Raw genomic sequence first — 27,267 nt, 5'->3', positions numbered from 1 at the left:
AAAAAAAAAAAAAAAAAAAAAAAAAAAAACGAGGAAAGTGAGGATCAAACTTAGAAACAGTTAAAATAGAAAGACCTTCTTGCTTCTGGCAAGCCAAGACTGGGAGAATAGGAATTGAACTTAGCAGAGCGAACAGCATCGGCTATGGCGTCTTCAGCGGCTACATCAGTATGATAGCAAGGAAAAATGGAAGGGTCGCCATAGCCAAGGGGAACAACTATCCTCTGGTCATTTTTGTCGAGGCTCTGCCTAATCATATCGAGAACTGCATAGATTGAGAGATTGATGGACTTGTTGGGTTCCGAATCGACTTGGAAACGCCATTTTCTTGAGGCGTTTTCCATGGCCTCTCGCAAATTTGAAATGCTTCGGCGACTGAGAAAAGTGATCGGGAGGTTCCAATGTGAAAGTGAAGCTTGGAAGAAGAACGATGAACAGAAAAGAAATGGGAGATGATGGGATAAGCGAACAGAAGAATATTGCGATACAATTTTTTTTTTTCAAATTCAAAAAAAAATATTTTAATTTTTTAAAATTTCATTAATATACTTAAACTATTAAAAAAATATTTTTAAATTTTTTAAAATTTACTTATACTCTTGTAATTAAGTTGTATATAAATAGAATATTCGATAATAATTTATCAAGACTTTATACAAATAAATAATATTTTTGTTTGATTAGTTCTTACAATAATTTTAATTAGTTATTTTATTTTTAGGTCAAATTATTAAAATAATTTTAATTATTATTAAGTTTTTTTTTTTATACATAATATGCCTTAAATTTTAGTTTTCTTTTTAAGTTATTTAATAATCAATTTGAATTTAATTCTCTTTTTGCTTGAAAGAACTTCAAATAAAGGGGAGTATTAGTTCAATGAGCTTTTCAACCTCTAAATACCCTTTCTTTTATATGGGTTATTTTTCAAATGAAATTTCTTATATTTAAGTTTGAAAATGCTTTTAAAAAAAAAAAAAGACAAAAAGACAAAAAGATAAAAAATCAATTTTTTATTTGAAATTATGATATTTAAGAAGAGAGAAAAGAAAAAAGAGAATTAAAGAAAGTAATATAAATTAAGAGACAAAATAATGAGATTAAGAGACTTAAAAAAAGTGAGAAAAAATATGAGAAATAAAAAATTAATAGACCTTACAAGATGGATTTAGAAGTCTTTGATTTATTCGTTAGATATAAATCAAATTTCGTCTAAAATGATCATAAACTCACGTAACTTAAAAATGTTGAATAGATCGAGGACCTACTACATACAAAATTGAGGTTTAAAGACCTATGTTAGCCACTTTATAGTGACGAAATAGAAAAAAAAATCTAAAAGTTCCCAAAAGTTAAGAGGCCAAATAGATACAATGGATATCTCCATGCAAGGGGATTACAAACGGTACGAACAAGGTCGTGTGTGTTCAGCTGCTTGAATCAAATGGACTTTCACTAATGGGATCCTCACTGGGGGCCTGGCGGGGTCTTTAGGGAGGAGCAGGACTCTATAGGGAGTTTTGACACTCAGGAAAGGGTGGCTTGTGGGCAGGAACAGTTTGAGTTTATTAATTTCACTCAACCAAATTGGCATCCAATATGCCGTTCAACAACCAGAATTCAAAAATGTAGCTACTGTAATGCTGCTGTAATAACAAACCCTCTAGGATTCATATCTACAGATTTCCTCATATTGTATCAGCAGGTATAACTAAAACTGTTCCTATCACTAAAACTAAAAGGTATGAAAAATTGAATAACAAGAAGTTAAAATAAGATATGCGTATGAGTTTTAGAAGTTACTTGTTTAACTCCGCCCCTTCCAACGATATCCAAGAATCTGAAATCATATTAAGGATGATGAATTCAGTCATTCAACCAGCAAATGAACTTCAAAATAATGTTCAGATAATTAATGTACTCACCAAGTGCTCCCTACTATAAGTGCAATCTGCTTGAAGTCCTGCCAATGTTTCTTCGCCTCCCAAAATTTGTAGCTCATACTTGAGTGGATTGAAGATTGACGAACTTGGGGTTGATTGAGCATCGATCGTGCCATAACGATCTTTCACCGACAGTAATTCAACATCATCAGCTGGGAGAGGTGTCTTCCGCGAGACATACTGTTTTCAATACATTAGAAATTAGAGAAAGCATGGTGGTTGTCAGTCAATGGAGAAATCATTGAGCAAAATATCATAACGGCACTTACTTCACGCAATTGTTTGACAGTCAAACTTGGACGGCATTGGAGATGTGGCTGCTTTAAACTTGGAGTACTTTCTGAATCCACTGAAATAAGAAGGATATGGACATCTAGCTGCAGTAAAGAATAATTTTTCATAAGAAGAAGATCATTGTGATCCAGGAGGAACGGGGACCATTGGCGCACAGCAAGCGGTTAAGGTGTCCAAAGAGAAGCCAAGGATTATAAAGAACTTGATTGGCTTTGTATGACAAACACTGAACTACTCGCAAGAACAGACAATGTGCTGAAAATTTGATGTATATAAGAACTAAGTAACACTAGTGAAGTGATTGCACCTTCACTGGCTAGAAACAATTATAGTGTAAATTAACCATAAAGCTGTATGTAACAATAATTTTGAAACACAAGAAGCAAACCAAATGGAAAACAAAGATTATAAATTGCAATAACTACAGATAAAGTTAATTAGTAGTTGAGACACGCTAACAAAACGTAATCCTGAAGACAATTATTTGTATTGCACGGTTGCAAGCAGAATGCAATGATTGTCTCAATAGGATACGACGACGACTAATTCTTGTAGAGCAACAACCCTGAACAGTTTGAAACTGACAGAATTCTTGGATCCTCACTCTCAACTCAAGATCAAAAAAAAAAGAAGAGAGGAGAGGAGAACTCTTCAATTGAATGAAGCTCCAAATGAAGAAACAAGTTGCTACTTATAGGCTAGCAACGTAGTAACTCTTCAAAAAAATAAATCAAAATACACATGGTAACATATGTCGAATGACTCAAGGAGTAGGTACTTAAAAAAAAAAAATCAAACATAACTCATCAAATAGTATGTTAATTTTGTATATCGAAACATCAATCTGTTTTCATGCTTTAAACCATGTTGAAACTTAAACCAGCCCTTTCTTTCACAATCAATAGCCAATATATTGTTCCATACCTCATTGTTATTTTCTTCAAGGCCTCGCAGGTAATTGACTAACTTCATTAATCGACCGCTCCTGGAACCTTTATTGCTCAACCCACCAGCATTGCCATACCGTGTGTTACTACGTACACCACCACGCCCCCAACCGAGCATTTCAGAGTTCAAGACAAGACCAGGAGAAACTGTACGATTTTCTCTGCTCATATCTAAATCACTTTCAGCACATCCATCGGTGAATCCATAATCTACACTGGCTATTGACGAAGAAGGCTGAAAGGATCGAACAGTGGAATGCCTCTTCTTCCTCCTTTGCCTAACTTTTGCACATCTCTCATCAGCAGACGATGAATCCTTGCCCTCACTATTATCATCATCTTCATTATCTTCATATCCCAACAGTTCATCTCCTCTGCCATTTTGTCTCCTTAGATGAACATTCCTATGATTGCGACGTGATCTTGTTAGAATCATACCAGGCATATCCTTGCCCAACATACGCTTCTTACTTAGTGCTTCTGATTGTCGTTGAAAGGTCTGCGCAATTGATTCCTGAATCTGTACTACAGAACATGAAATTACACATGCTTGGACAAAAAGACTATATTCTTCCCTCTTGAAAAAAATGGTATCTGGATTTGAAATGCACTGATAGAATCTCATAATTTCAAAATCAGTGCACCATAACGTTTACTGAAAAGGCTGTCTTAGGATTGATAAAATAACGATGTAATAGGTAGGTTTAACTAAATGATAATAAGACATTCCATGGCAACATTTGTTACTTGTTAGTATCAGAATCGATATTGTCGACCAAAGAAAACAAACAGTATTATGACCTTCAGTTGTCTAATTCCTCCGTACTTGCATAAATTCAAATGTTTGTTCAATAAAAAAAAAAAAGGTAATGCAGTTCAGAAAGTCAGCTAGAAAAGGCTCATCCATGAAAAATAACATCTCAAAATTCCGCGTTAAGATATGTAGTCTGAGAAGGAACCTGACCTGTTTATTACGAGTCCTTTCTTCCTCGTGAAATGTTAATTCCTGAGACCAAATTAAGAAAAGAAGTGCTTCCTTTAAAGGGGATAAAAAGGGGGGATAAAAAAGGGGAGGAAAAATTGACAAACACCTCCTCCTCATATTTATCAATATCTGGATATAGGGCGGCAATCAGTGCGTCATAATTTGGATCATCTCTCAAAGAACGTCTACTGGCACAATGCGTGCGGCAAGCAGGACATTCGTTGTTCCTAAAATTGCGAACACAATTACATAAATGAACTCAATAGGCATATAACTTGTTCTAGTTCAACATGATAGACTCAACAATAAGGCAAGCAGATGAAACCAAAATAAAGTTCAAATAGAATAGTATGAAACGACAAGGACTTATTTATATACCCAAGCCGCATTGATTTGTCAATGCATTCTCTACAGAACCGGTGCAGGCATTCCATTACAGTTCGCGTTTTCTTAATAATCCCTGTCAAGGTCAACAAGGTTGCTAGTTTCTTTACGAGATTGATAAGAAACAAAGGCAGAAAAGTTACAAATTGGTCTACCTCAAAAATCCAATAAAAACAGCCAAAGGAGTTCTTCGGTTACTATTTACAACTATCTAGTTCTTAACAGAAGCCAAATGCTGATTTATCTAAATCTGTCATAACGCATATGCCACCCAATAGTCAATTATCATGTACTTATCTCTGTTGCCATTGTCCTTCTTTATTTATTTTTATTAAAAACAGAGAGACCAATAATGTAAGTGCCAAGGGTAAAAGATCATACAGAAACAGACTTGAGCAATTTAAAGCAAACATACCAAGACAAATTGGGCACTGAACATCTTTCCGAATGCCTGACAGCTCCACAAAAATAAATCTGCACCGCAAATATGCAGGATTAGAACTTCAAAGTGTAGACTTAGTTTGTGACAACTTACATAATTACATTGTTGATAAGCTCTAGTAAGGACAAGTATATTTGTCTACCTACCAGCAATGACGGGGAAAAGGAAAGTGATCGATCTAGAAATATCCTCAATCTCTAATAAGAATGAGAGTACACATATAGGTTGTTACACGGAAAATTCCAGATGTCAGGAAAAAATTCCAAAAAATTGATCCTGATTTCTGCGTAGAACTCGTTGTTGATGATCAAAAGAATACAAAAAAAAATGGCAAAACACTAGCCAATATGCTGTAGATCTGGTAATATAGTGAACTTGTACCTGGTTTCATAAAAGTAAAAATTGGAAATTCTAAGAATCCTTTCAAACCATACTTCACTTATTTTGATAGGAAAAATCGTCCTTTGTGAAGTAGAATTAATACAAAAGAAGGCTATAGAAAAAAACAGGCCAAAACCCAATGAATTTTTTTCTATAGCAGCGTGGTTAAGATTTGTCATGCATTTGTGAAGAATGCAGCAGGAGAAAGATACGTGGATGAGAGCCTCTTCAACACTGTATCAGCTTTACTAATTCCTCCTATAACCAACGTCCCCATGAAAACTTTAACTCAACGCATTTCTTACTCTAAATCATCCAGACAACTCCATTGCCCAAAACTAGAGCCGTTTACAGGTCATCTGACATTCTATCTTTTACCAAATGAAAGAATTGGCAAGCACAAAGGCTGATTTTCTTTCCCTCTACGGAAGTTGGTGCTAAAAGGTTTGAGAATGCAAATCTGATTTGTCTACGAAATGAAGGTCATAGGAACCATATGGAATAACCCGAATGTTAATTTCTTTCTGTGCTCCAAATGTAATTGAAGTATGAGCCACCCACGTTAGTAAGGTGATCATACATTACAAATAATGGGGTTCTAGCAGGATTGGAAGTCAAAATGCCTTCTGAAGTTCTAATAGATGGTCGAGCAGGTTAGTACAAAAGTTAACGAGAGGCTCCGGGAACAACAATACGAATGCAAACTAAGTTCCGATGCGGTTGCCTATGAATGGCACGGGTGGAAAAGCTTGAAGTATCAAACACCATAAAACTTGCCAGTCATGGAACAGGAACCGCGCTCATTCCAACTCAGTGGATCGGACTGTAGCTACATAGTAAATCGGAGACTTTAACTAAATCTCGCAGCCCATCACAAGATACAAAAAACTGAAAGATCATACAAGAGGAGCAATCGACACGCATTAACTAGACCCGGATCCCAACATGCAGCTACTTGCCGAACATGAAGTCAACCGCGCCGTTTTACGGAAAATATGGAAATGAATAACAGAGCGTAGTAGTTCTATAAACACGCATTCTTTTCTGTCTACGAAGGGAACACAATATGAGAGAAAAACGGTCGTAAGAAACCACCATAATCCATCTCCGAAAGGCCAATAAAACACTAACGAAATGGCAATCGTGCAGAGAAAAGGAAGTAGAAGGATTCAAGAGAAAGTACTCCGGTTTCTCTTCAGAGCTAGAGGATTGGCTTTCTTCGGAATCTGAAAGAACATGGAACAGCTTCAGCAAACGGAAAACCAAGAAAGAACAAGAACCAGAACAACGAAGCGAACGAAGGGAAATGCAATAGACGTGACGTAACCTCTCGCTCCAGTCCCTTCTTCCAATTGCTTGTGTTGCTTTTCTGCTCGTTCTGCTTCCTCCTTCGGTTTCTTTTGCTCCTCCTCCTCTTCTTCTTCTTCTACTTCAGTGTTCGGCTGTCGTTCTGCTCGACATTGCTTGGCATCTTGATGGCTGAATTGCTCGTCACTAAGCTCTTCTCCGACAAGACTGTCTGACCAAGAACGTTTATGTGCAGGCATTGACAACTTCACGAAGAGAGAAGGATTTCGTTTATGGCGTTCGAGCAGTGAGGATTTTTTTGTTAAGGAGGGAAGAAGAAGAAGACGAAGAAGGAAGATGGGAAAGATTCCAAAAAAATGGATCTAGCTTCCATTTCTGAAATTTAGTGTTTTTTACCCATTAAATTAAATGTGAAAATACATTTATGCCCTCCCTTTCTTCAAACTCTTCTCCTTTAGAAATCGAAAATTGGTCATTTTAGTTGCAAATTCCAAAAGTGGACCTATTTTCAAAAATTTAATTTTATGGAGTCTATTAAATGTAAATGTACGTTCATTTTTAGATCAATTTTTCATTTTTATTTAAATTTATTCGAGTATTTATTAAAAAAAAAATTTTTAATAAACGTAACATATTAATAGATAAAACATATATTTATTTATTTTCAAAACATTAATTTAAATTTTCATTTTAAAGATTAAAAAAAAAGTTTAACCCATACGACCAACAAACTTCGACTTGATTAGATGACCAAACACCTAACTTCTATAGCATCTATGCCGTCATAATTCAACGTCCACCTTAAACTCGAAACTCTTCCTCATCGCTGTAACAATCTTATTGACACGAATCTTTCTCCAACTTCTACATTGTCAAAACAAGAACACCAACTCTAAACTTGTCGAGTTGTATCAAGTTGCATCAATTCGAATCCTCCGAGGAAGAAGAAATTCTGTCAGTTCTACTCTACCAAACTACAGATTTTGTGTCGATGTACAGAAAAGATATACATTATACAAACAATGCAGATCAGCTACTGGATGTGTTCATTGAAGCTCATCCTTTTGCAACTCTCTCTACATTGCTGCTTCAACTCTCTGCCCATGTGTTCCTCAGCCTGAGTGAGAACAAGATTATGCATACCAAAATTTTTGGGGCGAGGAAATGCCGGATGATCGTAAAGGAACGTTGATACGACGACGACTAGGTACGATCAGACAGGCGGCAGCAAACGGCGACATGTCGGGCATTCCATCTTTATATCCATCCATCTTTGTAAGCAACCAGAATGGAAGAAATGATCACATGGAGTAATCTATATATGATATGAGGCACCCAGTAAGAATTCATCATCATATAATTGTACGACGAAAAACCGAGCGGGAAAAGGCATACCATGCAGTCGTTAGGACGTGAAACATCTATGGCAGTCATGCAAATGACACAATCTGTGGTATGATTCCCATTTTGATCTACCCTCCGGTAGTAGCTGTATTTCTCGGGTAGAATCTGCGACAAAATCGTGCAAACCCAATGATAAATAATTATACACCATGAACACGGCATGATAGCTACAAAATATTCGTCCATCCTAACCTGACGAGGGATGAACCACCGGGATCCAAAATAGTGCTGAAGAAGAAGAATGGCGACTTGGAGAAAAGTAAAGACGCCCAAACAGATGCACCAAGTTTTATCAGGCTGAATACGCATGAAATTGTGGGGGCAGCCGAAGACATACAACGGAATGGCGAGCCGAGTTATAGTTATTCCTAAGATGTAGTATATATGCAAAGGTTTTCTCGAGTCGCGAATAACGTTGGTGACTATTTGAGGTATCCAAAACGAGTACATGAGGAAAATAATCGGTCTCATAAAACGATGCAACTCGTACATAAGAAACATGCCTCCCAAAAGGATTCCATCTGCAGATAGTTATGAAAGATTGACTAAGAGGTCCAAAAATTTAAACAGAACCAGCAATCAGAGAAGCTTGCATAAACTTTGGTTGAGATGTAATACTCACAGAAACGGCTATATAGAACCGAAAGTTCACGTCTCATCGTTTCCCAACCTTCTCCATTGTTCATAGGCCTGCTGGCTTTCCATATTGCAAGAAGGTATCTCATCTCAAAAATCGAGAACACGACGAACTTGAAAAACGCAGCAGTTGCAAAAGCATTAAATAACGATTCTGAGAAAAGGACAGCCAGCAGCAAGGTAAACTTAATAAGGTTTACTGGAACAAAACTGACGATAATTGATATAAAACGTTAAACTACACACAAATAACAGAGGCTAAATCAAACTACGACCAGAAATGATCCAAATCACGAGGGGTTACCACACGCAACGGAACGATGATCTCTACACTTGGAAGATTTCTAATTTATGTTAAGTAGCAACTTCAACTTATAAAGTTCTATGTGTCTGATATGGCAATGTAAAACATACAGAGACTACAGAACGTCTTGTTTCGGGTAGGGAAGACACATTATCAAAGAAACTCTTCAGACAAGATAGAATCCCGTTGCCCGATCGTAATTTAATTTAAACTCACCGACTAATATTCCTGCTGTCAGATGCAGCAGACATAGATAAGCATCCATAATAGCTTGTTGCCCGATCATTAGTATCGAAACTTTGGCAGCACCCTGCACAATATAGATGGATAAGTACGGTATCAAAATCCGAACATCAACCATATCAGAATCCATGAGAGCTGCAAGTAAAAGTTCTTACAGATTGAGTGTTACTATGTTCCATTTGCCGGATTAAGAGAAGTACTTGAAGGAAAGAGACCTAATGAAGTTTCGTTAAGAAATCCGATCGAAACATATATATTTTCATGATATCCAATGTATAATGTAAGGAAAAGATCCAACAATCATAAAAAGGATACAAAAGTGACCATTAAGGTGTAATTCACTGCTTTGTTGTAGTAGATTTCGATGTTGACAGAAGTGGCATTTAACGCCAAGGGAGAAAAGCAATCTCCATCATCATCTACTGCAGGACTCTCCATTAATCCTTCGATATGGTAATGGTCACGTTCTCCGTTTCCTGCGAGATATATAAGTCCAAAGGTGAAAACCCGAATAACAAGAGAAGTTAAGAAAAAGGAAAAGATTAAGAATAAAGGAATCTACAGCAGGAGTCCCTGTTACATGCTCTTTTAAACCTAGTGTTCGTTCATACATGTAACAGCTCAAGCCCACCGCTAGTAGATACAGTCTGTTTTGGCTCGTTACGTATCACCGTCAATCTCACGGTTTTAAAACACATCTACTAGGAAGAGGTTTTCACACCCTTGTAAGGAATACTTCATTCCCTTCTCCAACCTATGTGGAATCTCACAATCCACCCCCCTTGGGGGTCCGGCGTCCTCGCTGGCACATCACCAGGTGTCTGGCTCTAATACCATTTGTAACAACTCAAGCCCACCACTAGCAGATATTGTCCGCTTTGGCCCGTTACGTATCACCATCAGGCTCACGGTTTTAAAACACGTCTACTAGGGAGAGGTTTCCATACCCTTATAAGGAATACTTCGTTCCTTTCCAACCTATGTGGAATCTCACAATCCACCCCCCTTGAGGGTCCAACATCCTCGTTGGCACACTGCTTGATGTCTAGCTCTGATACCATTTGTAACAACTCAAGGCCACTGCTAGCAGATGTTGTCCGCTTTGGCCCATTACATATCGAAAATGCAAGACATTTGCCATGGCAAGTTACATAAATACTCTCCATTGGCAAGTTCTTATATAATGGGCAAAACAAATATAGCTACGCACACACAATATTGCCTTTCTTATGAAAAACTAAAAGAATAATAATGCCTTTTGTGCAGATAAGAAAGCACGAATCAAACGCTGAGACATAAAGTACCATTTTGTGCAGAAGATAAATGTGAAATTTGAGCTGCTATTTCGATATTGCAATGCTTCTCCATTTCATAAATTGGTGCTGCAATAAGGCAAGACAAAATCAGTACCCACATAATTGAAAGTGGGTTGAAGTCCAAGACATAGAAAATTACAGTGGCTTCTTTTCCACATCTTATCCTGTGGTGATTCTTGGAGCACCTGGGAGGAGAAAACTCCAAGCTGTTAAGAAGTTATTTAGAAGCTTCATCAGTAAAAACGACTCGCGTGATGAAATCGAATGTATTATTTCAAGATAAACGGCATTCATATTCCAAAGAGAAAGACTTACTAAATGATAAGGATTCGATAAGATACTGTCAACTTCTTGCTCATATTCTCCTCCTTTTCCACTGTAAATAGAAAACGAGACTAAGATTGCGATAAATTTTCGAAGAACAGAAGTAGAACGGCTTTAAAAACCACCGCTATGATAAACCTAGAGAAACAGCAGTAAAATAAGGATGAACTGAGAGAAATTGGAGACATTTAGCAACCCTCCCTCACAATGTTGTAAAAAGTGCATACCAAGAATATGAAGACTGGAAAGTTTACCTGTTAGCAACCATCCGAAGCTGTCTAAAAGGCCAAATATATACACCCTCGACCTTAATTTGAACTCCACTAACATCATGTTCATTACCAATTACATCATGAAAAATAACAACCCCCTGTTATCAGCAAATTATTAAAAGACATTAAACAAGCTCCAGATAAAAAATGATGTGATAAATAAAGGTGGATAGAATAAACAAATTGACATAAATCAATATCATCTAAACCCTTGAGGTACAAGCACAAATGTATGATGCATACAGAAAAGAAATGTGAGATCCCACATCGGTTGGGAGGAGAACAAAGCATTATTTATAACATTGTGGAAAATTCTCCCTAGCATACGCGTTTTAAAAACTTGAGAGGAAGCTCGAAAGAAAAAGCTCAAAGAGGACAATATCCGCTAGCGGTGGGCTTGGGCTATTACAAATGGTATCAAAGCCAAACACCGGGCGATGTGCCAGCGAGGAGGCTAAGCCCAGGCGGTGTGCCAGTAATGACGCTGGGTCTTGAAGAGGGTGGATTTGGGGGGTCCAACATCGGTTGAAGAAGGGAATGAGTGCCAGCAAGGACGTCGGGCCCCAAAAGGGGATAGATTGTGAGATCCTACATCGGTTGGGGAGGGGAACCAAATATTCTTTATAAGGGTATGGAAATCTCCCCCTAGTAGACGCGTTTTAAAAACCTTGAGAGGAAGCCCGAAAGGGAAAGCCCAAAGAGAACAGTATCTGCTAGTAGCGGGCTTAGGCTATCTTGGTCTTTCTAACCATCCACTCACTACATATATGGTAGTACATCAAGGCAGAATGTTTGCAATAATCTATCAAGCACATAACTACATATTCACATCTGTCTCTACAGCATCTACACAAGACACAGTTGAATGGTCTAACCTTTTCATTAACATTGAATGTCCTCACCTGAACATAATGAACACCAGATATTTTGGTTGGTGTACTAATTAATTCAATGATTGAATTGCCATTGGAGTTTCTGAAATCTGGAAACCTGGAAGAGTTATTTTTGGAATCTAGAAAACTCCAACTGCCTGCAATTTACATTTCCATGCAATAAGTTAGTTCTTACAATAGTTGACACTTAATATGATAAGATCGTTATACCATGAAGGATAAGTACAAACCTCTATATGTTCCTGTAATATTCCATTCAGAAAATGGACCCAAATCACTCTTATCTTTTCTTACAAACAACCACTGCAAACAAGAAAAATATCATATCACTATAACATATTAACATATAGAATCCATGCAATTATATATACATATGTATATCCATAAACACATTAAGACATGAAGAAACCATACCTCTTGAAAAGGAAATGTTTAGACTTAATTAAATGGAGAAGCTAAATGCTATAAAAGAACTGAAATCCTATCAATAGAGGATAAAGAGGCGTTGGGTAGTTGTATGCCTGAGGCTAAGAACTGATATCCACAAAAGCTAAGCTGAGTCTCTAAATATGACATTTGGTTTCCAAATTGCGTATGGGAAAGTTTAGCACAAGCAAGTAGGCCGGTCCCTAGATTTTGATGCAACGTTGCCACTTTCCCAATGCTTTGTCCAAATAACGAACTTCTTATAACGGCCCAAGCTCACCGCTAGCAAATATTGTTCATTTTAGCATGTTATGTATCGCTATCGGCCTCACAGTTTTAAAATACATCTGCTAGGGAAAAGTTTCCACACCCTTAAAAGGAATGTTTCGTTCACCTCTCCAATCAATGTGGGATCTCACACTTCTAGATATAGTTGTAAGTCGTTCAAAAGCTATTTTCAGAAAACAATCCCTCAAACAACTCATGCTTCTGCAGCTTATTGAGACATTTCGAAGAAAGCAGGAATCATCAAAAGCTCAAGAAATCAAGTCAAATTGCAACGAATATGGGTAATCAAATTTTCAACACACAAGACTATACTGAATTTTCAACGAACATAATCAAACAAAATTGATAAACTCAAAAGGAAAAAATGAACTCTACAAACCTCATCGCCCCATGATCGAGCCCTCTCCCGCAATGGTCTCAGACCATCCACAGGCTGAAAAACCAAAAAAATATGAACAGCCCACAAAGCAAAAATAGTTCTGGAAAAACATCCAAATCCACTTCTCTGGTACTCCGAACAACCAAAACCATCTCTGCTCATCATATCAGGAAAAAACGCCTAAAATTCAACTCCAATTATTAACCATAAATCGGAATGATTCCAATCGGCGACAGAAACCCAAGAGAAATACAACAAAACCCATTAGAGCACAGAGGTTAAAAGATAATTGGGTTGCTTCAAATGGAGTCAAACACAAGAACCACCACCAAGAAGCACGACACCCACAGTCGGATACAGATGGTGAAAGCTGAACGACTAACAAAGCTTGTGAAGCAAGAGCCAAGTCAAAATCGAAGCCCTGGAGTTCACCCAGACGATTTTTCTGATCCAGAATTACTTAAAGAGTACATTCGAGCCCTGCACAAAAGTTACAAAGCCTCGGAATTCGTCTACAAATACAGTAATTTATTACTTGATTATTATATATCTTGGGACTTTCTCTTTGATCGATGTGAAGCTGGATGGATTAGTCGGCCAATGGGTTTGACTGCCCAAATAATGTTCGCTTCTTCGGTGGTCAAATACTTTTCCTTTCTTAAGCTAAATGTTCAGATTATGGAAGAAAGTTCCAATTTTTATATGCAAATTGCATCGCTAAATATCGTATTACAATTGTGGGCCCGGTGTACTATTGGGTTTGGGCCAGGGAGTCGGGTTAAGATGATTTTTCTAGACTCAACCATGGTTGAGTTAGTAAATTCTTTTAAATAATAAATTCAACCCATACATAAAATATTTGTATTAAAATTTTACTTCTCATAAAAATATAATATTAATAGTTAAAAAATATATTTATTTATTAGTATTGAATTAAAATTTTAATTAAGTTTCGATATATATTAAATTTTTATTTTTGAAAATTATTGAAGAATAAGTACTCAAAAAAAAAACATAGAATAAAGTAATATATATATTATTTTCTATATCTTTACCTCCTCCTATTTCCCACTCTTCCATACCATAGTCACGTTTAGCGCCACTCCCTCTCCGGTTACCAGCTCCTGGAGAGACTCCCGAGAGCTGGAAGGATTAAAGGAATCGTCAAAGGAATGGGCATCATGACATCTTACGATGTCTCGCCCGAATGAATTAGTTGATACTAGAAATATTAGAAAAAGTGAACGAAAAGTTAGTATTGTCGGTCTAGTTCGGTGCTCAAAGTGAACGAAATATTAGACTTAAATTCAGGGGTTCTTTATTATCTTGGTCTAGTCTTATTACAACTAACCTGATTCTCTACATCAGCTAAACTATGACTAATTTGTACAAAGAGACAGATGAAACCTGCATTTGAAGAGCGACCTCAGCCATTTGGTATCTTCTCCTTTCTCTTCTTGTAGTCTTCAAGTACTTTCTCCCTCTGCAATGGAGTTGCACATAGTAGCCACTTGCTGAATTCCAGCTCCCCCATTCCCTTGAATCCAGCAAGCTTTCGATATTGGATCTTCTTCCGATCCATGGTTGACGAGAAACCAGCATCTTTCTCACCAATATTATCCAGTTTTCTCTTCTTTATCACAGGAACGCGTGGCTGCCCGAGTGCACAATCTTCTGTCGTTGGCAATGCCATTTTTTCTTGCGCTCCCGATCCATAATTGACTATGTCTTCGTTCCTATGTGCATATACGACACCTGCGAACCGATGCTCTTCATTATAAGAATTGCATGTCTCTTAACAAACTCAACAGATTTATGAAACAAGACCACACTTCATGTTTATGACGTCCAAATATGCTGATAAAGTAAGCTGGGATCTTACCCAAGTCTTCAAGCATAGGTTTAATTGTGGCAGTTTTCCCTGGATGAGTTGGCTTTCGGGTTTCTATAGAACCGACTGCGTCGGTTTCTTTAAAAAGAACAGAACTACCAGCCTTGGAGATGTTCTGATTCGGGTTCGGGGCGTGCCCTTCTTTTGTTTCTCGTCCCTCATGCATCTCAATGATCTCACTAGTGAAGAGCTTGTCGGAGAGATCTGAGAACAAATTGCAGATGCCAAAAAGCTCACCTTGGAATTCTTTACAATCCTTAAAAATGGGAGAATCACAAGCATTAAGTGGGGACTTAACTTTTAACCATAAAATCCGAACTCACAAATGAAGAACTTACCTGAACGCCTTCGAAATATCGCTTCTCCATTTTCCCCGAGACAGCAATGTTCGATAACTGCTGCTTGTATACTTGACGAGAGTATACAAGTTCTTCTAATGAACCAGCAGCAAGCAGGCGAAAAACGACAACATGCCGCTTCTGCCCAAACCGAAATGACCTGTCCTGTGCCTGCAAGTCTTGGGCAGGATTCCAATTTGGATCGAAGATCACCACTCTGTTTGCACTGACAAGGTTCAGTCCAAGGCCACCAGCTCGAGTAGATATTAGGAACACCTGAAAAAACATGTTGGAAATATCACCAATATTGAAGCTACTAGGTTCAACTTTTAAGGTTCAGTACTTACCTGCTTGCTTGGACTTGAGTTGAAGTCATCAACAAGAGTTTGACGCGAGTTGGTTGGAGTGGAGCCATCGAGTCTCGAGAAGGAATAACCTTTACGTACAAGTAGCTTCTCCAGTATGTCCAGCATCCTGAAAATGGCTATTAAGCATCAGATACTGGTAAGGAGTGAGGAACTGACAGAGCAGTGAAGCATATAACCTGACAGAGTAGCTGAATAGAAGAATCTTGTCGCCCTGTGAAATCCAAGAGGAAAATAGTTTCTCCAAAGCACGCATTTTTCCACAATGTCTGACATCACTAAGGGCCATGAAGCTCTCATTCTGAGCGCTGCCTCCAACAAGATCAATGTCGGCGCCAAACACTTTGGAAGCAAATTCTGCATCTCTCCTTTGTTTATCAGGATCATCCTTAGGATTTGGTTTAATCAGCTCCAGATGATTACTTATCTGAAAGAGAACATGCGAATCACATCGATCAAGCAACAATTATAATGGTGAGATGATAAGTGAAAAAGATATTTACCTGTTGAAGCTTGACGAGACACGGGAGAACGATACAGAAGGGGCATGAATCACAACCCTCTGGGTTGTCTCTATGAAGGTAAGGCCAGATAATTCCATCTGGTACAGTCCTTTTGCAACACTCTGCTTGCGTGAGAGGGCTCCCACAGCCACAAGGAAGGTCTTTATTGATAAGGCATTGGATATCTGGTAGCTGTAACATTCTTCTATAAACCCGTTTTTGTAGTTCGCTCATGGCGCAGAATAAAACATTATCTTCCTTTCCCAACATAAGATGCCCAATAGTCTCTTGCTTTGTCCTTCTTAGCATATATTTTCTAAGAATTGTGGCTAAATATTGTTTTCTCTTATCTGCAATCCTTATAAATCTTTCAGGAGCAGTTGATCTTTGGCCATGCTTAAGGGGTTCATCGTAGAACTCACGGAAATGCTCCCGAGTACCTAATGATCCAGGTGCAACCAAATCAAAGAGATTGAACAGTTCCATAATCTTATTCTGCATTATAGTTCCAGTAAGACCAAAGCGCTTCAAGGTTTTTATTCCTGCACATGCACTATAGAGTTTCGATTTCTCATTCTTAAGCCGATGAGCCTCGTCAATGATCAAAATCTCCCATGTGACCTCTGAAAGAATACCACCACGGATTCTGTACGTATCAAAGCTAGTGATAAGTATCTCGACAGCGCCTGCTTCTAGTTTATCATGAATCAACTCGCGGTTTGCCCCATGGTAGACTGCAACACTGAAGTTTGCCCATTTGGAGAACTCATTCTCCCAATTATGGATTACTGAAGTGGGGCATACTATTAGTACAGGGCCCTTTTTCTTTCCACAAATTTCCTTATGGATTCCATCTCCATCTATGCCATATACAGCAGCCAGGAAAGCAATAGTTTGAATAGTTTTTCCAAGCCCCCTGATGCCATTTCAGAATATGAGCAACGATTACGTTGGAGCACCAAAATTATAAATATTTCAGACAAGAAAGTAAAAGTTGCGAAGTTCGATCCACATGGGCATCATTCACAAGTACTACGTGTATTTAGTCGAACATTAAAATCTAACGTAATTACATAAGTCTAACAACACTCTTGCTTACTTCTAACTCTAAATTGACGTTCTGTTATAACGAACAAAAGTTAGAAGTTGGATACTTCTAAATCTAAATTTCTGGAGGTACAAGAGTCTCATTCATCAGCGTGTTTTTAAATGCCTCACTTCAGACATCTTCATTCCCCTTTCTTTTCCATTAGAATGGAATGGTTCGACAAAAAGAACAAATGTCAACTGAGACATGGAACATATCTGTAACCGCCCAAGTCCACTGCTAGTAGATTTTGTCCTCTTTTGGGCTTTCCTTTTCCAGCTTCCCTTTAAGGTTTTAAAACATGTTTGCTAAGGAGATGTTTCCACACCCTTATAAAGGGGGCTTCGTTCCTCTTTCCAACCGATGTGGGATCTCACAATCCACCCCCCTTTAAGGTCCAACATCCTTGCTGGCACACCGTCCGGTGTCCACCCCCTTCGGAGCTCAATGTCCCGCTGGTACACTGCCCAATGTCTAGCTCTAATACCAACTTTAACAGCCCAAGCCCACCACTTGTAGATATTGCCCTCTTTGAGTTTTCCCTTTCAGCCTTCCCATCAAAGTTTTTAAAACGTGTTTGCTAGGGAGAGGTTTCCACACCCTTATAAAGAGGGCTTCGCTCCCCTCTCTAACCGAGGTGGGATCGCACAATATCAAGTTACGGGGCATATTTTGGTACATTGAAGAACATATGAAACAAAAAGAACTAAGACAAGTAAACTTATATTTATACATACATGTCATCTCCAAGAATGCCTCCATGTCCGTTCTTGTATAAACCATACAAGAACATGACTCCTTCTCTTTGATGTTCAAGCAACCTACAATTAATAGATGGAGGCACCTGCAACCAATTAAATGCACCAAAAGAGAAAAAGAAAGATTCATTTAGTCCTTGGAGTTTCTCCTACAAGTAACTAACCTAATTCAAACCCGAAACAAGCATTTCATCTGACATACAGCAAACGTAGAATCTAAGAACAGGGAAGCATAGATTAAGAACAACTTAAACCATACTGTTAAAACACAATCTAGTTATCTTCAAACACATTCATATGGAACAATCTAAGATCAAAATCAAAATCCAAGCCTCGCCCACATCATTGGTTCATATAGACCAGGAAGTCTCCCCAATTCAGGAATGTTCATATTCTAATGAATATGTAAAATTCATAACATTCATTTCAACCCTTTTCCCCTCTGCATAAAACTGTACATTCGGTTTCCTCAACCTATTTGATTCAAGACGAAGAACTATCATGGATTGACTGAAGAAGAAAAGAGAAAAAGAACCTGTACGAGCGGGGTCTCATCCTTCGATGACAAAATCAATGGTTCAAATGGCCCTGTATGATCAAATTGGAACTGACCCAATTGGCATCTCTTCAACGCGTCTGGTTCTGGCCCCTCCACGCCCTTCTCTTCCTTTTCCCTTTCCCCTTTCATAACCCCAACCTGGGTCTGCTGGTTTCGACATTGGGTTGGATCTTGAGGAGGGGGAAAGGAATCCTGTAGGCGAAGAAGCTGCAAAGAGAGCGAGGATTTTGGGGGTTTTCTAAGGAAATTAACCTCAGAACCTTGGAAGAGCGAGGGTTTTGAAGAAAGAGGAGAAGTGGGTGCAGAGGCCGATGAGGAAAGGGTTTTGCAGGGTTTAAGAGTCTCTTTCAGACTCTGAAACGACATGAAAGTAACAGAATTTCCAATAAATTGGGAGAGACGATCCCTTGATTCCTGATTTTAGAGGCCGATGAACAAAATATTTCATCCTTCCGCCGATCACACGTCGGACAACCGCCATACAAGTCTTGACTGCCACATAGGATGCCAATTGGGTGACGTCACTTCATTTGAATGTTGACTCATAAAAAAATGATTTTAAATATTTCAAAACAATAAAAATTTATTAGAACATTGAATTAAAATTATTAAAGCAAGCTCTCGAGGCAATGTAGTTCAAGATGTCCACCGTGCACAGATGGAGAAGCCTTCCTTGTCCCCATCTCGACCACCCATTTCATTCTCTATTTCCATAAAATTCTATATTTATTTTTACAGCAGGCTCAAAGATTATCCGAAGAATTTGTAGGAATCAGATTCTCTAGTAATTTTTATCTATTTTTTTTCTTAAAAAATAGTTATTTTATAGATTTCATTTTTTAATATAATATTTATTAAAAATTCAAACATCATTCCTAAAAAATTTAAATTTTACTATTACAACACCTCCTTTACAAAATATATATATATATATATATATATATATATATATATATATATATATATATATATATATATATTAGATGGGGCGAATTGGGCTAGATCGGAGATAGAGAATATAATTCCCTCCTCGGTCCCATTTATCTACTAGAAAAAAAATGTTTCACACTCCCTCTCTCATTCTCCGTCTAAACGAGGAATCTCCTCCCCGTTTGAGGGCGAGTCTTCGTAGAGCCCCAACTCCACGAGTAAAATGAACATCTCGAAACGTAGGGTAGTTAGAGCGCTTGATTTGTACCAAGTCTGAAAGAACAATACTAACACACGTCAATTTTTGTTCAACATTTTAACGACTATTTTACTCATAATTTTGAAACATTTATAAAAGGTCAATAACGATATTGCAACTAATATACTAATATACTTTACACTCCCGATAATTGATATGTATTTCTTCCATACAAACACCCCCGGACCCTCATTATTACTTACCAACATTTTTTTAACATCTTACCAACCGATATTAATTATAAAGATTCATGCGAATGAGATTGTATTCCAAGTCATTCAATTTTTTCTTCCTTCCTAATTTTTACCAAATATTACATTACACAACTTTATTGTGTTCATAATAAGTTTCAAATATATATATATATATATATATATATATATATATATATATATATATATATATATATATATATATATATATATATTTTTATATAAACATGACTTCGTTAGAAAAAAATTATAATCGATCAAAAAGTTAGTGGTTCGTCACACTTATATTAATTTTGTACATATTTGTCGTTAATATTAAATAAATAATTTTTTAATGTTAAAATTATAACTTAAAAAAATATATAACAAATCCCTAACTTTTAATTTTATTTTTTATAAATGTTTTACAATTTAAAATGATTTTTAAAAATTTAGGGATTAAATAGAAAAAAAAAAATAATTTCCATATATATATAGACAAATTTTAATGTTTATTTATTAGCGATATTCGATTTAAAAAAGGCCACCAATATATCTGTTCTAATTATGAAATGCATCGTTAGGGCATAATTTCTGGTGGAGTGTTTATTTGATATAATTAAGGATGAAATCAAATTAATTAATACATTAAATCTTTTTGGTCTCACACATTAATGATAATTCTAACTATTGTTTTTCTTTTTTCTTATTTCCTTTTTTTAATACATAAATGTTTTTTTAATTTAAATAATTTGATTAACATACATATTATTACCGTTAAAGTAAGAAAAAAGAAAAAGGACTTCTTTTCATTTATGGTAATAATAAACTAAATCAATTGCTTAAAAAGTAATATAATAATAATAATTATTATTATTATTATTTACTAATTTTTCAACCCAAAAGCTTTGACATTCAAATTTTTATTTATTTATACATTTAACTTAGTCAATAAATATGTTTGTATTTAATAGGTCTCGAACGATAAAAATATCTAATAAACTTTTAATTTTGTATTCAATAGAGTTATGAATTTACAAAATAAAAAAAATGTCGGTCAAATACACGCGCACCAATTTCTAGCTCGATTGCATTATTTTAAATTATAGATGTCATTGAACTTTTAAAAATGTTGCTATTAATTATAATATGATAAATATTTGATCTCTTAATCAATAATAAGCTCAAGTTGATATCAAACCGTCCGTCGTTAAGATGATGTAATAATTATCTTATCTAATGCCTATGCTCGAGTCTAGATTATTATATTTATATTTTTAAAGTTAAATTGTAAAAATATCCATAAATTTTGTACTTTGTCTTAAAAAGTAATTTTAAGGTCTCAAAAGTTTCAATAATACCGCTAAACTTTAAAGAATTTAAAAATAATATTATTTTATTTAAAAAAATACGAACTTTTAATAATATTTATAAAAAAACCATTAAATTTTAAAAATTTTTATTAATACCCCTTGATTTTTTTTTTAAACGTTTCTTACCATCATTAATATGGTAAAAAATATTATGAAATTTTGGAAATATCATTAACTCCTACTTTTACTACTAAAAAAAAACTTATGGTCATACACAAAATACACAAAAAACTGTCTATGGACACTCTCCAAATTTTTTAATACAATTTTTAAAAGTTGACGAGTATTTTTAAAATTTTTTTAAAAAATTGAAAAATATTAACGAAACTTTTGAAAACATAAGTATTTTCGAAAAACTTATAAAAGGTAGAGGGTATTTTTAAAACCCTTCTAAAAGTTCGAAAATATTTTTAAAATAAATATTAAAAATATTCTCAAACTTTTTAAAAAGTTTAAAGGTATTTTTTGAAGTTTTATCGGTGAAATTTAATGATATTATTGAATAAAAAAAAGAAAATTAAAAAGTATTTTTATTAATGAAAAAAAGAAATTAAGGGTATGCGTTTTTTGAATTGCTTTAAAAGGGATAAAGCAATTTTGAAAGGGTGGCGAAGAAAAAGCAGAAATGAAGCTAAGAACACGAAAAGAACACAAGCAGCATACCAAATAGTTAGCGTTGAATAAATTGCATGCTGTCAAGTGTAAGGCATTCACAGCCTTTGAATAATCTCCTAAATTATTATCCCTTCTGTTTTAAAACGCATTACTCCACCATTTCATAACGCTTATTTCCCCAACCCTCATCGCCCTTGGAATTCCCCCATCTCTCTTTATGTATAAATATACCATCTTTCCTCCCTCCATCATCGCCCAATTCCCCTCATCTGACCTTCCCCAATTTCCCCTCCTTGCTATGGCGCCTCCAACCCTTGCTGGGTTCCTGGCCCTCGCCCTCGCTTTACTTGCTGCTATGGTTTCCTCTTCTGATGCCTACAAATTCTACGTCGGCGGCGGAGATGGCTGGGTTCAAAACCCTTCTGAGAACTTTAATCACTGGGCTGAGCGCAACCGGTTCCAAGTTAATGATACTCTTTGTAAGATTCTTTTCATACTATTATATCTCATCTTGCTAAGATTGGTTTAAAATGTCTAGGGTTATTGGGAGGGAGTACAACTTCGGCTAATTTAGGGAATGATCGTTAATTTATGAGTAAAAAATAGATCTTCTTTGCTACAGGGTGTTTTTGGGGAAGCCTAAGATAAAGTCATGAGAGGTTATGCTCAAATTTTGTCATTCGAGTCTGTTTTATTTTATCGAGCAATGGTCCTTGCCTGAACTAGGTCATCAGAACTTATGCTCAAGTTTTGTCATCTAGGTCTGTTTTTATTTCATCAGTGGAGATGCTGATCGGTGTCAGAAGGGCCAACTGCTCATGGTCTTTGCCTGAAATAAAGCCATGAGAGCTTTTTCTCAAATTTTGTCATTTGGGTATGTTTTTATTTTATCGGTGGAGATGCTGATCGGTGTCAGAAGGGCCAATTGCTCATGGTCCTTACCTGAAATAAAGTCATGAGAGCTTATGCTCAAATTTTGTCATTTGGGTATGTTTTTATTTCATTAGTGGAGAGCTAATCGGTGCAAGAAGGGCCAACCACTCATTCTTGTGGTCCTTACCCGAAATAAAGAGCTTATGCTCAAATTTTGTCATTTGGGTCTATTTTTATTTCATGAGTGGAGACGCTGATCGGTGCTAGAAGGGCCAACCACTCATTGTTGTGGTCTTTGTCCGAACTAAAGTCACGAGAGCTTATGTTCAAATTTTGTCATTTGGGTCTGTTTTTATTTCATGGGTGGAGACGCTGATTGGTGCCATAAGGGCCAACGGCTCATTGTTGTGGTTCTTGTTGTGATTATATATATTAGATTGAGCTCATGCTTAAAGTGGATAATGTCGTGGAGATCGGTGATCTCTAACCTAAATTCTCTCTCTCTCTCTTTTTTGGTGGACAGATTTCAAGTATAAAAACGGGACGGATTCTGTGTTGGTTGTAAGCAAGGAAGATTATTTCTCTTGCAATACCAAAAACCCAGTAATTACCTTAAAAGATGGTGAATCAATCTTCAAATTTGGTCATTCGGGTCCGTTTTATTTCATAAGTGGAGACGCTGATCGGTGCCAAAAGGGTCAACGCCTCATTGTTGTGGTTCTTGCTTTGAGGCATAAACAGCATCTTGCTCCGTCGCCACAAGCTCCGACCCCGACTGCTCAGTCACCGGAAAACGCTGGTTCGCCGGAATCCGGCGTTGGATTCACAGCGCCGGTTCCAGCTCCGGCGAAGAGTTCTGCTTTTGGAAGGTCTGTTAGTGCATTGAGTTTGGGTGTTGTTTTAGTCAGCTTTTTTGTGGGTTTTGTTTGATTTGAATGAAAGTTTGAATTTTTGGTGATGGGTTGTTGTTGTGGTTCGTGTTGGGTTTAGACATTGTATCCATTCAAGAATTCGTTTGAAGTTTGTGTTCATTTCTTTTTGGTTGGTTGATGGTGAAGAATCATAATCACAACTCTTTTATATCTCATGTGTTCTTGTATTTTGGTGTGGTTTTTTTTATTTATTTTATTTTATTTTAATTTTTCGAATCTATCACGGCTGTTGAATTTTGGTAGATCTAAGTTTATCGTTTTTAGGGTTCATGAGAAAGATCGGGGAGGAATGCTAGATTGAAGATGCAGTCCAACTTGATTCAATTTGGGTCGCTACGTTTAGTTCAATTTAATCTAGTTTAGTCCGATTCACAGTTGGTTATTTGTTTTTTCGTCATTTTTAGCCAATTTAGTGGGTTTTTTTTTTTTTTTTTTTTCGGGTTTCGTGATTAGTTCAACTAGTTCTTCAATCTAGGTTGGTTTTCTCTTCAATTCATACTTGATTTAGGTGATTTTACTCTAACGTGTTTAGGGCCATTCTTGGCTTTTTTTAATGACATTTAGAGCGTTCAATATCTTTATCGTTAACGTTAGGACGAGTTGGGAGCCAATTATTAATTGAGAGCAAGATTTGAGTAAGAAATAACTTGGGTAATATAGTAAACCCTTAATTATTAGTTGTGATGTTAGGGTAGGAGTTAATTTTAAGACCTTGCTGTAGGATACTAACGCTGGTAGATATTGTTAGATTTGGTCCTATTGCTGTTAGTCTCACGTTTTTAAAATGTGTTTAATAGGGAGAGTTTTCTACACCCTTGTAAAAAATGATTCGTTCCCCTCTCCAATTGACGAGGGATTTAGCAAAATTAGATTAAAATTCATGAAATTGGATGATTTTGTCACTAAAAAACGTTTGGGTAGTAAGACACTTTCTTGTTCGGATGACTACCATTTTTAAATATGTCAACAATAAGAAAGTTGTTTAGGTATTTGTTCTTCATAAGACTTTTGTGTGCATGCTTTGAATGACATTATGTTCGTAAATGAAATTATGGTAACATGTTGGGATATGGAGTCTGTTGTCTATTTATAATAAAACTGTATATAGAAAACATATGGTAAACGACTATTTATATTAAGAATAATATAGGGTAAATATTTATATATGGTAAAATTATATATAATTAATGGAAACCATATATATAATTATTAGGCAGTGGTTTAAAGATGTACTTTCTTCATTTTCTGTATTTTTTATTGTTCTACATACATCGATGCAGAACCATTAGTTAATATTACTCATTACGTTTTCTCTCTTATTATTTTGTATTTATTTAGATCGAGTGTGTGCGTTGTTGTGCTATTCTAACACAAGGGTCGTGACGAGAAGAGCTTACTAGCTCCTCTCGAGGGATTATTCCGAAAATTTAATTACTTAAAAACATAGAAACATAAGTAGTAATCCAAAATTTAAGGCTCGAAAACTGATACAACGTACTCAAACAAATTTAAATGAATCACTTTTAGGCTATAAGTGCTTGAATTATATAATTCTTTACTAGCCAAAAATTTCACTCCAATTGGGTCAGGCCGCTAGTGAAGCTAGAAATGGCGACCGGAACTCATCGTCGGAATGTTCGCCGGCGGATGGGTTCCCCCATGGCCGCTTGAAGAAGCTCCTCCAGCCAGCATTTCAGCATCACTCTTCCATTCATAAACTAATTTGTTCAGCCTCTCCACTAGTTTCTTCGCTCCCAATTCGTACACCACGTCTTCAATCTAATAACCATTCATCATATCAAACTCAAGGTTAGAAATTACGAATCTAGAGCTTTCCCGAGGTTTATGGAGCCCTCGAACAGCCTCCCCTTAATCGAGGCTCAATTCCTTCTCTGGAGTCCTCGAACAAAGTACAGGCTTTGTTCGACACTTGAGTCACTTTTGACTACACCTTCGAGGCTCATAACTTTCTTTGTTCGACATTTGAGGATTCTATTAACATGGCTAAGTTAAGGGCATAACTTTAATACCATATTAGGAATCATGGATCTCCCTGGTATGATATTATCCACTTTGAGCATAAACTCTCATGGCTTTGCTTTGGGTTTTCTCCAAAAGGCCTTGCACCAGTGGAGATGTATTCGTTACTTATAAACCTAGATTCAAAAGCTTAAACCGATAATTACGACCAATATACCTGTGCATGGATCGAATACAAGAACATGTCCTCATGAACGGAATAATTAAGATTAATGATCTCCGCTCGCTCCTCATGAAAGACGCCAATAAGCTCATCAAACAAAGACCGATCCTCAAACCCTCTTGTGAAAACAACCTCCACAATCGAACCCATCTCTTTGATTCTCAATTCAGGCGAGTTATTATTCGTCGACGCTCTGTCCGACAGCGCCGACGACATATTCAACCTTGCCAGAATTCTCTCCTTCTTCTCCTTGCACTTCTGCAGCTTCATCTCAAGTGATTTTATGTACTTAATGGCTTCCTCTATCTGATCCGACACCGTCAATGGCGAATCCTACAAAAATTTCAAATTTTGATGAGAACCCATTTGAGAACAAACCTTAAAAACCTTAATTACATCGAAAATTTGAAACAAACAGTGGATTGATTGGGTGGAAGGAGAGAATTGAGGTTGGAATACAGCAATTTCATCTGGTTTCTTCGATTTTTCTCCATAACTTTTCTTTCAACCTTGTTGGTATTAACATTTTGTTGATTTTGTTGATTCCCAGCTTCGCGATTACTCTCCATGGAATGATCAAAATCGAATTCCCAGAAACTGATTTAAACGGGAGAGTATTTATATGGAGAAATTTAGTCGTTGAAAATGGAAGGAGTTAGTCAACGGCGCACTTTAGCTACATGATAATTGCGGCGGTCTATTAAGGAGGTGGCGCACGTGGGATAAGTTCATGAATTTCTTTGATTAATTGACTTATTACGCGGTCGGTCATCATGGTGGAAAATAATAATAAAAAGAACAGGAAATTAAAGACATTATGGAGGCTGTTTTTTGTAACTAAACGTGTTGTTCTTGACGACATGTTCTATGAAATATGTGGCCTTTGACTCGTCGCTTTTTCACATAATGGTCTTAATTTTCTATGTATACATTTCTCAATTTTCTTAATAGTTCAGTAATTTAGGTTATCTATAAATAAACCCGAGCCGCAGTTGAATTTTTCATCTGGATGTATCTTTTTTGTTTTCGTCTAGATCAAGTGTTCGTGAGTTATATGATACTAACTGATTAAAGAGAGATGTTTTCGATTGGGTTGTTTCCAATTATGATCGTGTCGTGTCATGTTCGATTGACTTACGCGTGAACTTCTTCCCGTGCCTTCTTTTTGGCAGTTGTATTCGTGTTCTCGCTTGCGTGCTGCACGTAGAGCTCAGATGAGTA

The 27,267-nt window shown here is 36.6% G+C and overlaps 6 protein-coding genes across 8 annotated transcripts in view; 1 reads left to right on the top strand and 5 right to left on the bottom strand.

Annotated features, from left to right (window-relative positions):
* The window catches only part of LOC111451743 (tyrosine aminotransferase-like), a 2,955-nt gene extending 2,476 nt beyond the window's left edge, over positions 1-479 (bottom strand). Inside the window, exon 1 of the mRNA XM_023092279.1 lies at positions 76-479. Within this exon, the coding sequence (XP_022948047.1) occupies positions 76-344 (269 nt within the window). The 5' untranslated portion in view covers positions 345-479. The remainder of the gene's footprint in view (positions 1-75) is intronic.
* A 1,063-nt stretch (positions 480-1,542) lies between these two features.
* LOC111451742 (putative E3 ubiquitin-protein ligase RING1a) lies at positions 1,543-7,028 on the bottom strand. Its single transcript, XM_023092277.1, has 10 exons — positions 6,704-7,028; positions 6,560-6,602; positions 4,969-5,027; positions 4,548-4,629; positions 4,276-4,396; positions 4,149-4,190; positions 3,162-3,704; positions 2,213-2,320; positions 1,926-2,123; positions 1,543-1,840 (listed from the first exon to the last, which is right to left on the bottom strand). Exons 1-10 carry the CDS (start codon positions 6,921-6,923, stop codon positions 1,808-1,810), a joined length of 1,449 nt encoding a protein of 482 aa, XP_022948045.1. The 5' UTR covers positions 6,924-7,028; the 3' UTR covers positions 1,543-1,807.
* A 479-nt stretch (positions 7,029-7,507) lies between these two features.
* On the bottom strand, positions 7,508-13,472 carry LOC111451741 (transmembrane E3 ubiquitin-protein ligase 1-like). Of its 2 annotated transcripts, none has more exons than XM_023092275.1 (14): positions 13,170-13,472; positions 12,307-12,379; positions 12,086-12,213; positions 11,166-11,281; positions 10,903-10,963; positions 10,727-10,793; positions 10,576-10,653; positions 9,587-9,747; positions 9,427-9,486; positions 9,245-9,338; positions 8,711-8,878; positions 8,281-8,609; positions 8,080-8,193; positions 7,508-7,999 (listed from the first exon to the last, which is right to left on the bottom strand). In XM_023092275.1, exons 1-14 carry the CDS (start codon positions 13,332-13,334, stop codon positions 7,898-7,900), a joined length of 1,716 nt encoding a protein of 571 aa, XP_022948043.1. In that variant the 5' UTR covers positions 13,335-13,472; the 3' UTR covers positions 7,508-7,897. The 2 variants fall into 2 exon arrangements, with proteins under 2 accessions (XP_022948043.1, XP_022948044.1); XM_023092276.1 differs by having other exon boundaries at positions 10,727-10,772.
* An 84-nt stretch (positions 13,473-13,556) lies between these two features.
* Positions 13,557-19,134, bottom strand: LOC111451739 (switch 2). Of its 2 annotated transcripts, XM_023092274.1 has the most exons (9): positions 18,647-19,134; positions 18,091-18,197; positions 16,267-17,182; positions 15,943-16,190; positions 15,746-15,872; positions 15,399-15,674; positions 15,052-15,316; positions 14,577-14,924; positions 13,557-13,649 (listed from the first exon to the last, which is right to left on the bottom strand). In XM_023092274.1, the coding sequence occupies exons 1-8, from the start codon at positions 19,034-19,036 to the stop codon at positions 14,596-14,598; spliced, it is 2,658 nt and encodes an 885-aa protein (XP_022948042.1). In that variant the 5' UTR covers positions 19,037-19,134; the 3' UTR covers positions 13,557-13,649; positions 14,577-14,595. The 2 variants fall into 2 exon arrangements, with proteins under 2 accessions (XP_022948042.1, XP_022948041.1); XM_023092273.1 differs by lacking the exon at positions 13,557-13,649 and having other exon boundaries at positions 14,432-14,924.
* Positions 19,135-22,263: 3,129 nt separating this feature from the next.
* Positions 22,264-23,998, top strand: LOC111451746 (early nodulin-like protein 1). Its single transcript, XM_023092284.1, has 2 exons — positions 22,264-22,517; positions 23,435-23,998. Exons 1-2 carry the CDS (start codon positions 22,337-22,339, stop codon positions 23,839-23,841), a joined length of 588 nt encoding a protein of 195 aa, XP_022948052.1. The 5' UTR covers positions 22,264-22,336; the 3' UTR covers positions 23,842-23,998.
* A 1,377-nt stretch (positions 23,999-25,375) lies between these two features.
* LOC111451748 (transcription factor bHLH162-like) lies at positions 25,376-26,565 on the bottom strand. Its single transcript, XM_023092286.1, has 3 exons — positions 26,463-26,565; positions 26,041-26,379; positions 25,376-25,622 (listed from the first exon to the last, which is right to left on the bottom strand). The coding sequence occupies exons 1-3, from the start codon at positions 26,538-26,540 to the stop codon at positions 25,446-25,448; spliced, it is 594 nt and encodes a 197-aa protein (XP_022948054.1). The 5' UTR covers positions 26,541-26,565; the 3' UTR covers positions 25,376-25,445.
* Between the last annotated feature and the right edge of the window lie 702 nt (positions 26,566-27,267).

This window comes from Cucurbita moschata, unplaced genomic scaffold (genome assembly GCF_002738365.1).
Source record: "Cucurbita moschata cultivar Rifu unplaced genomic scaffold, Cmos_1.0 Cmo_Scf00013, whole genome shotgun sequence".
Classification (NCBI taxonomy): domain Eukaryota; kingdom Viridiplantae; phylum Streptophyta; class Magnoliopsida; order Cucurbitales; family Cucurbitaceae; genus Cucurbita; species Cucurbita moschata.
The sequence above is the reverse complement of the archived record's forward strand: the minus strand, read 5'-3'. Positions and strand labels throughout refer to the sequence as shown.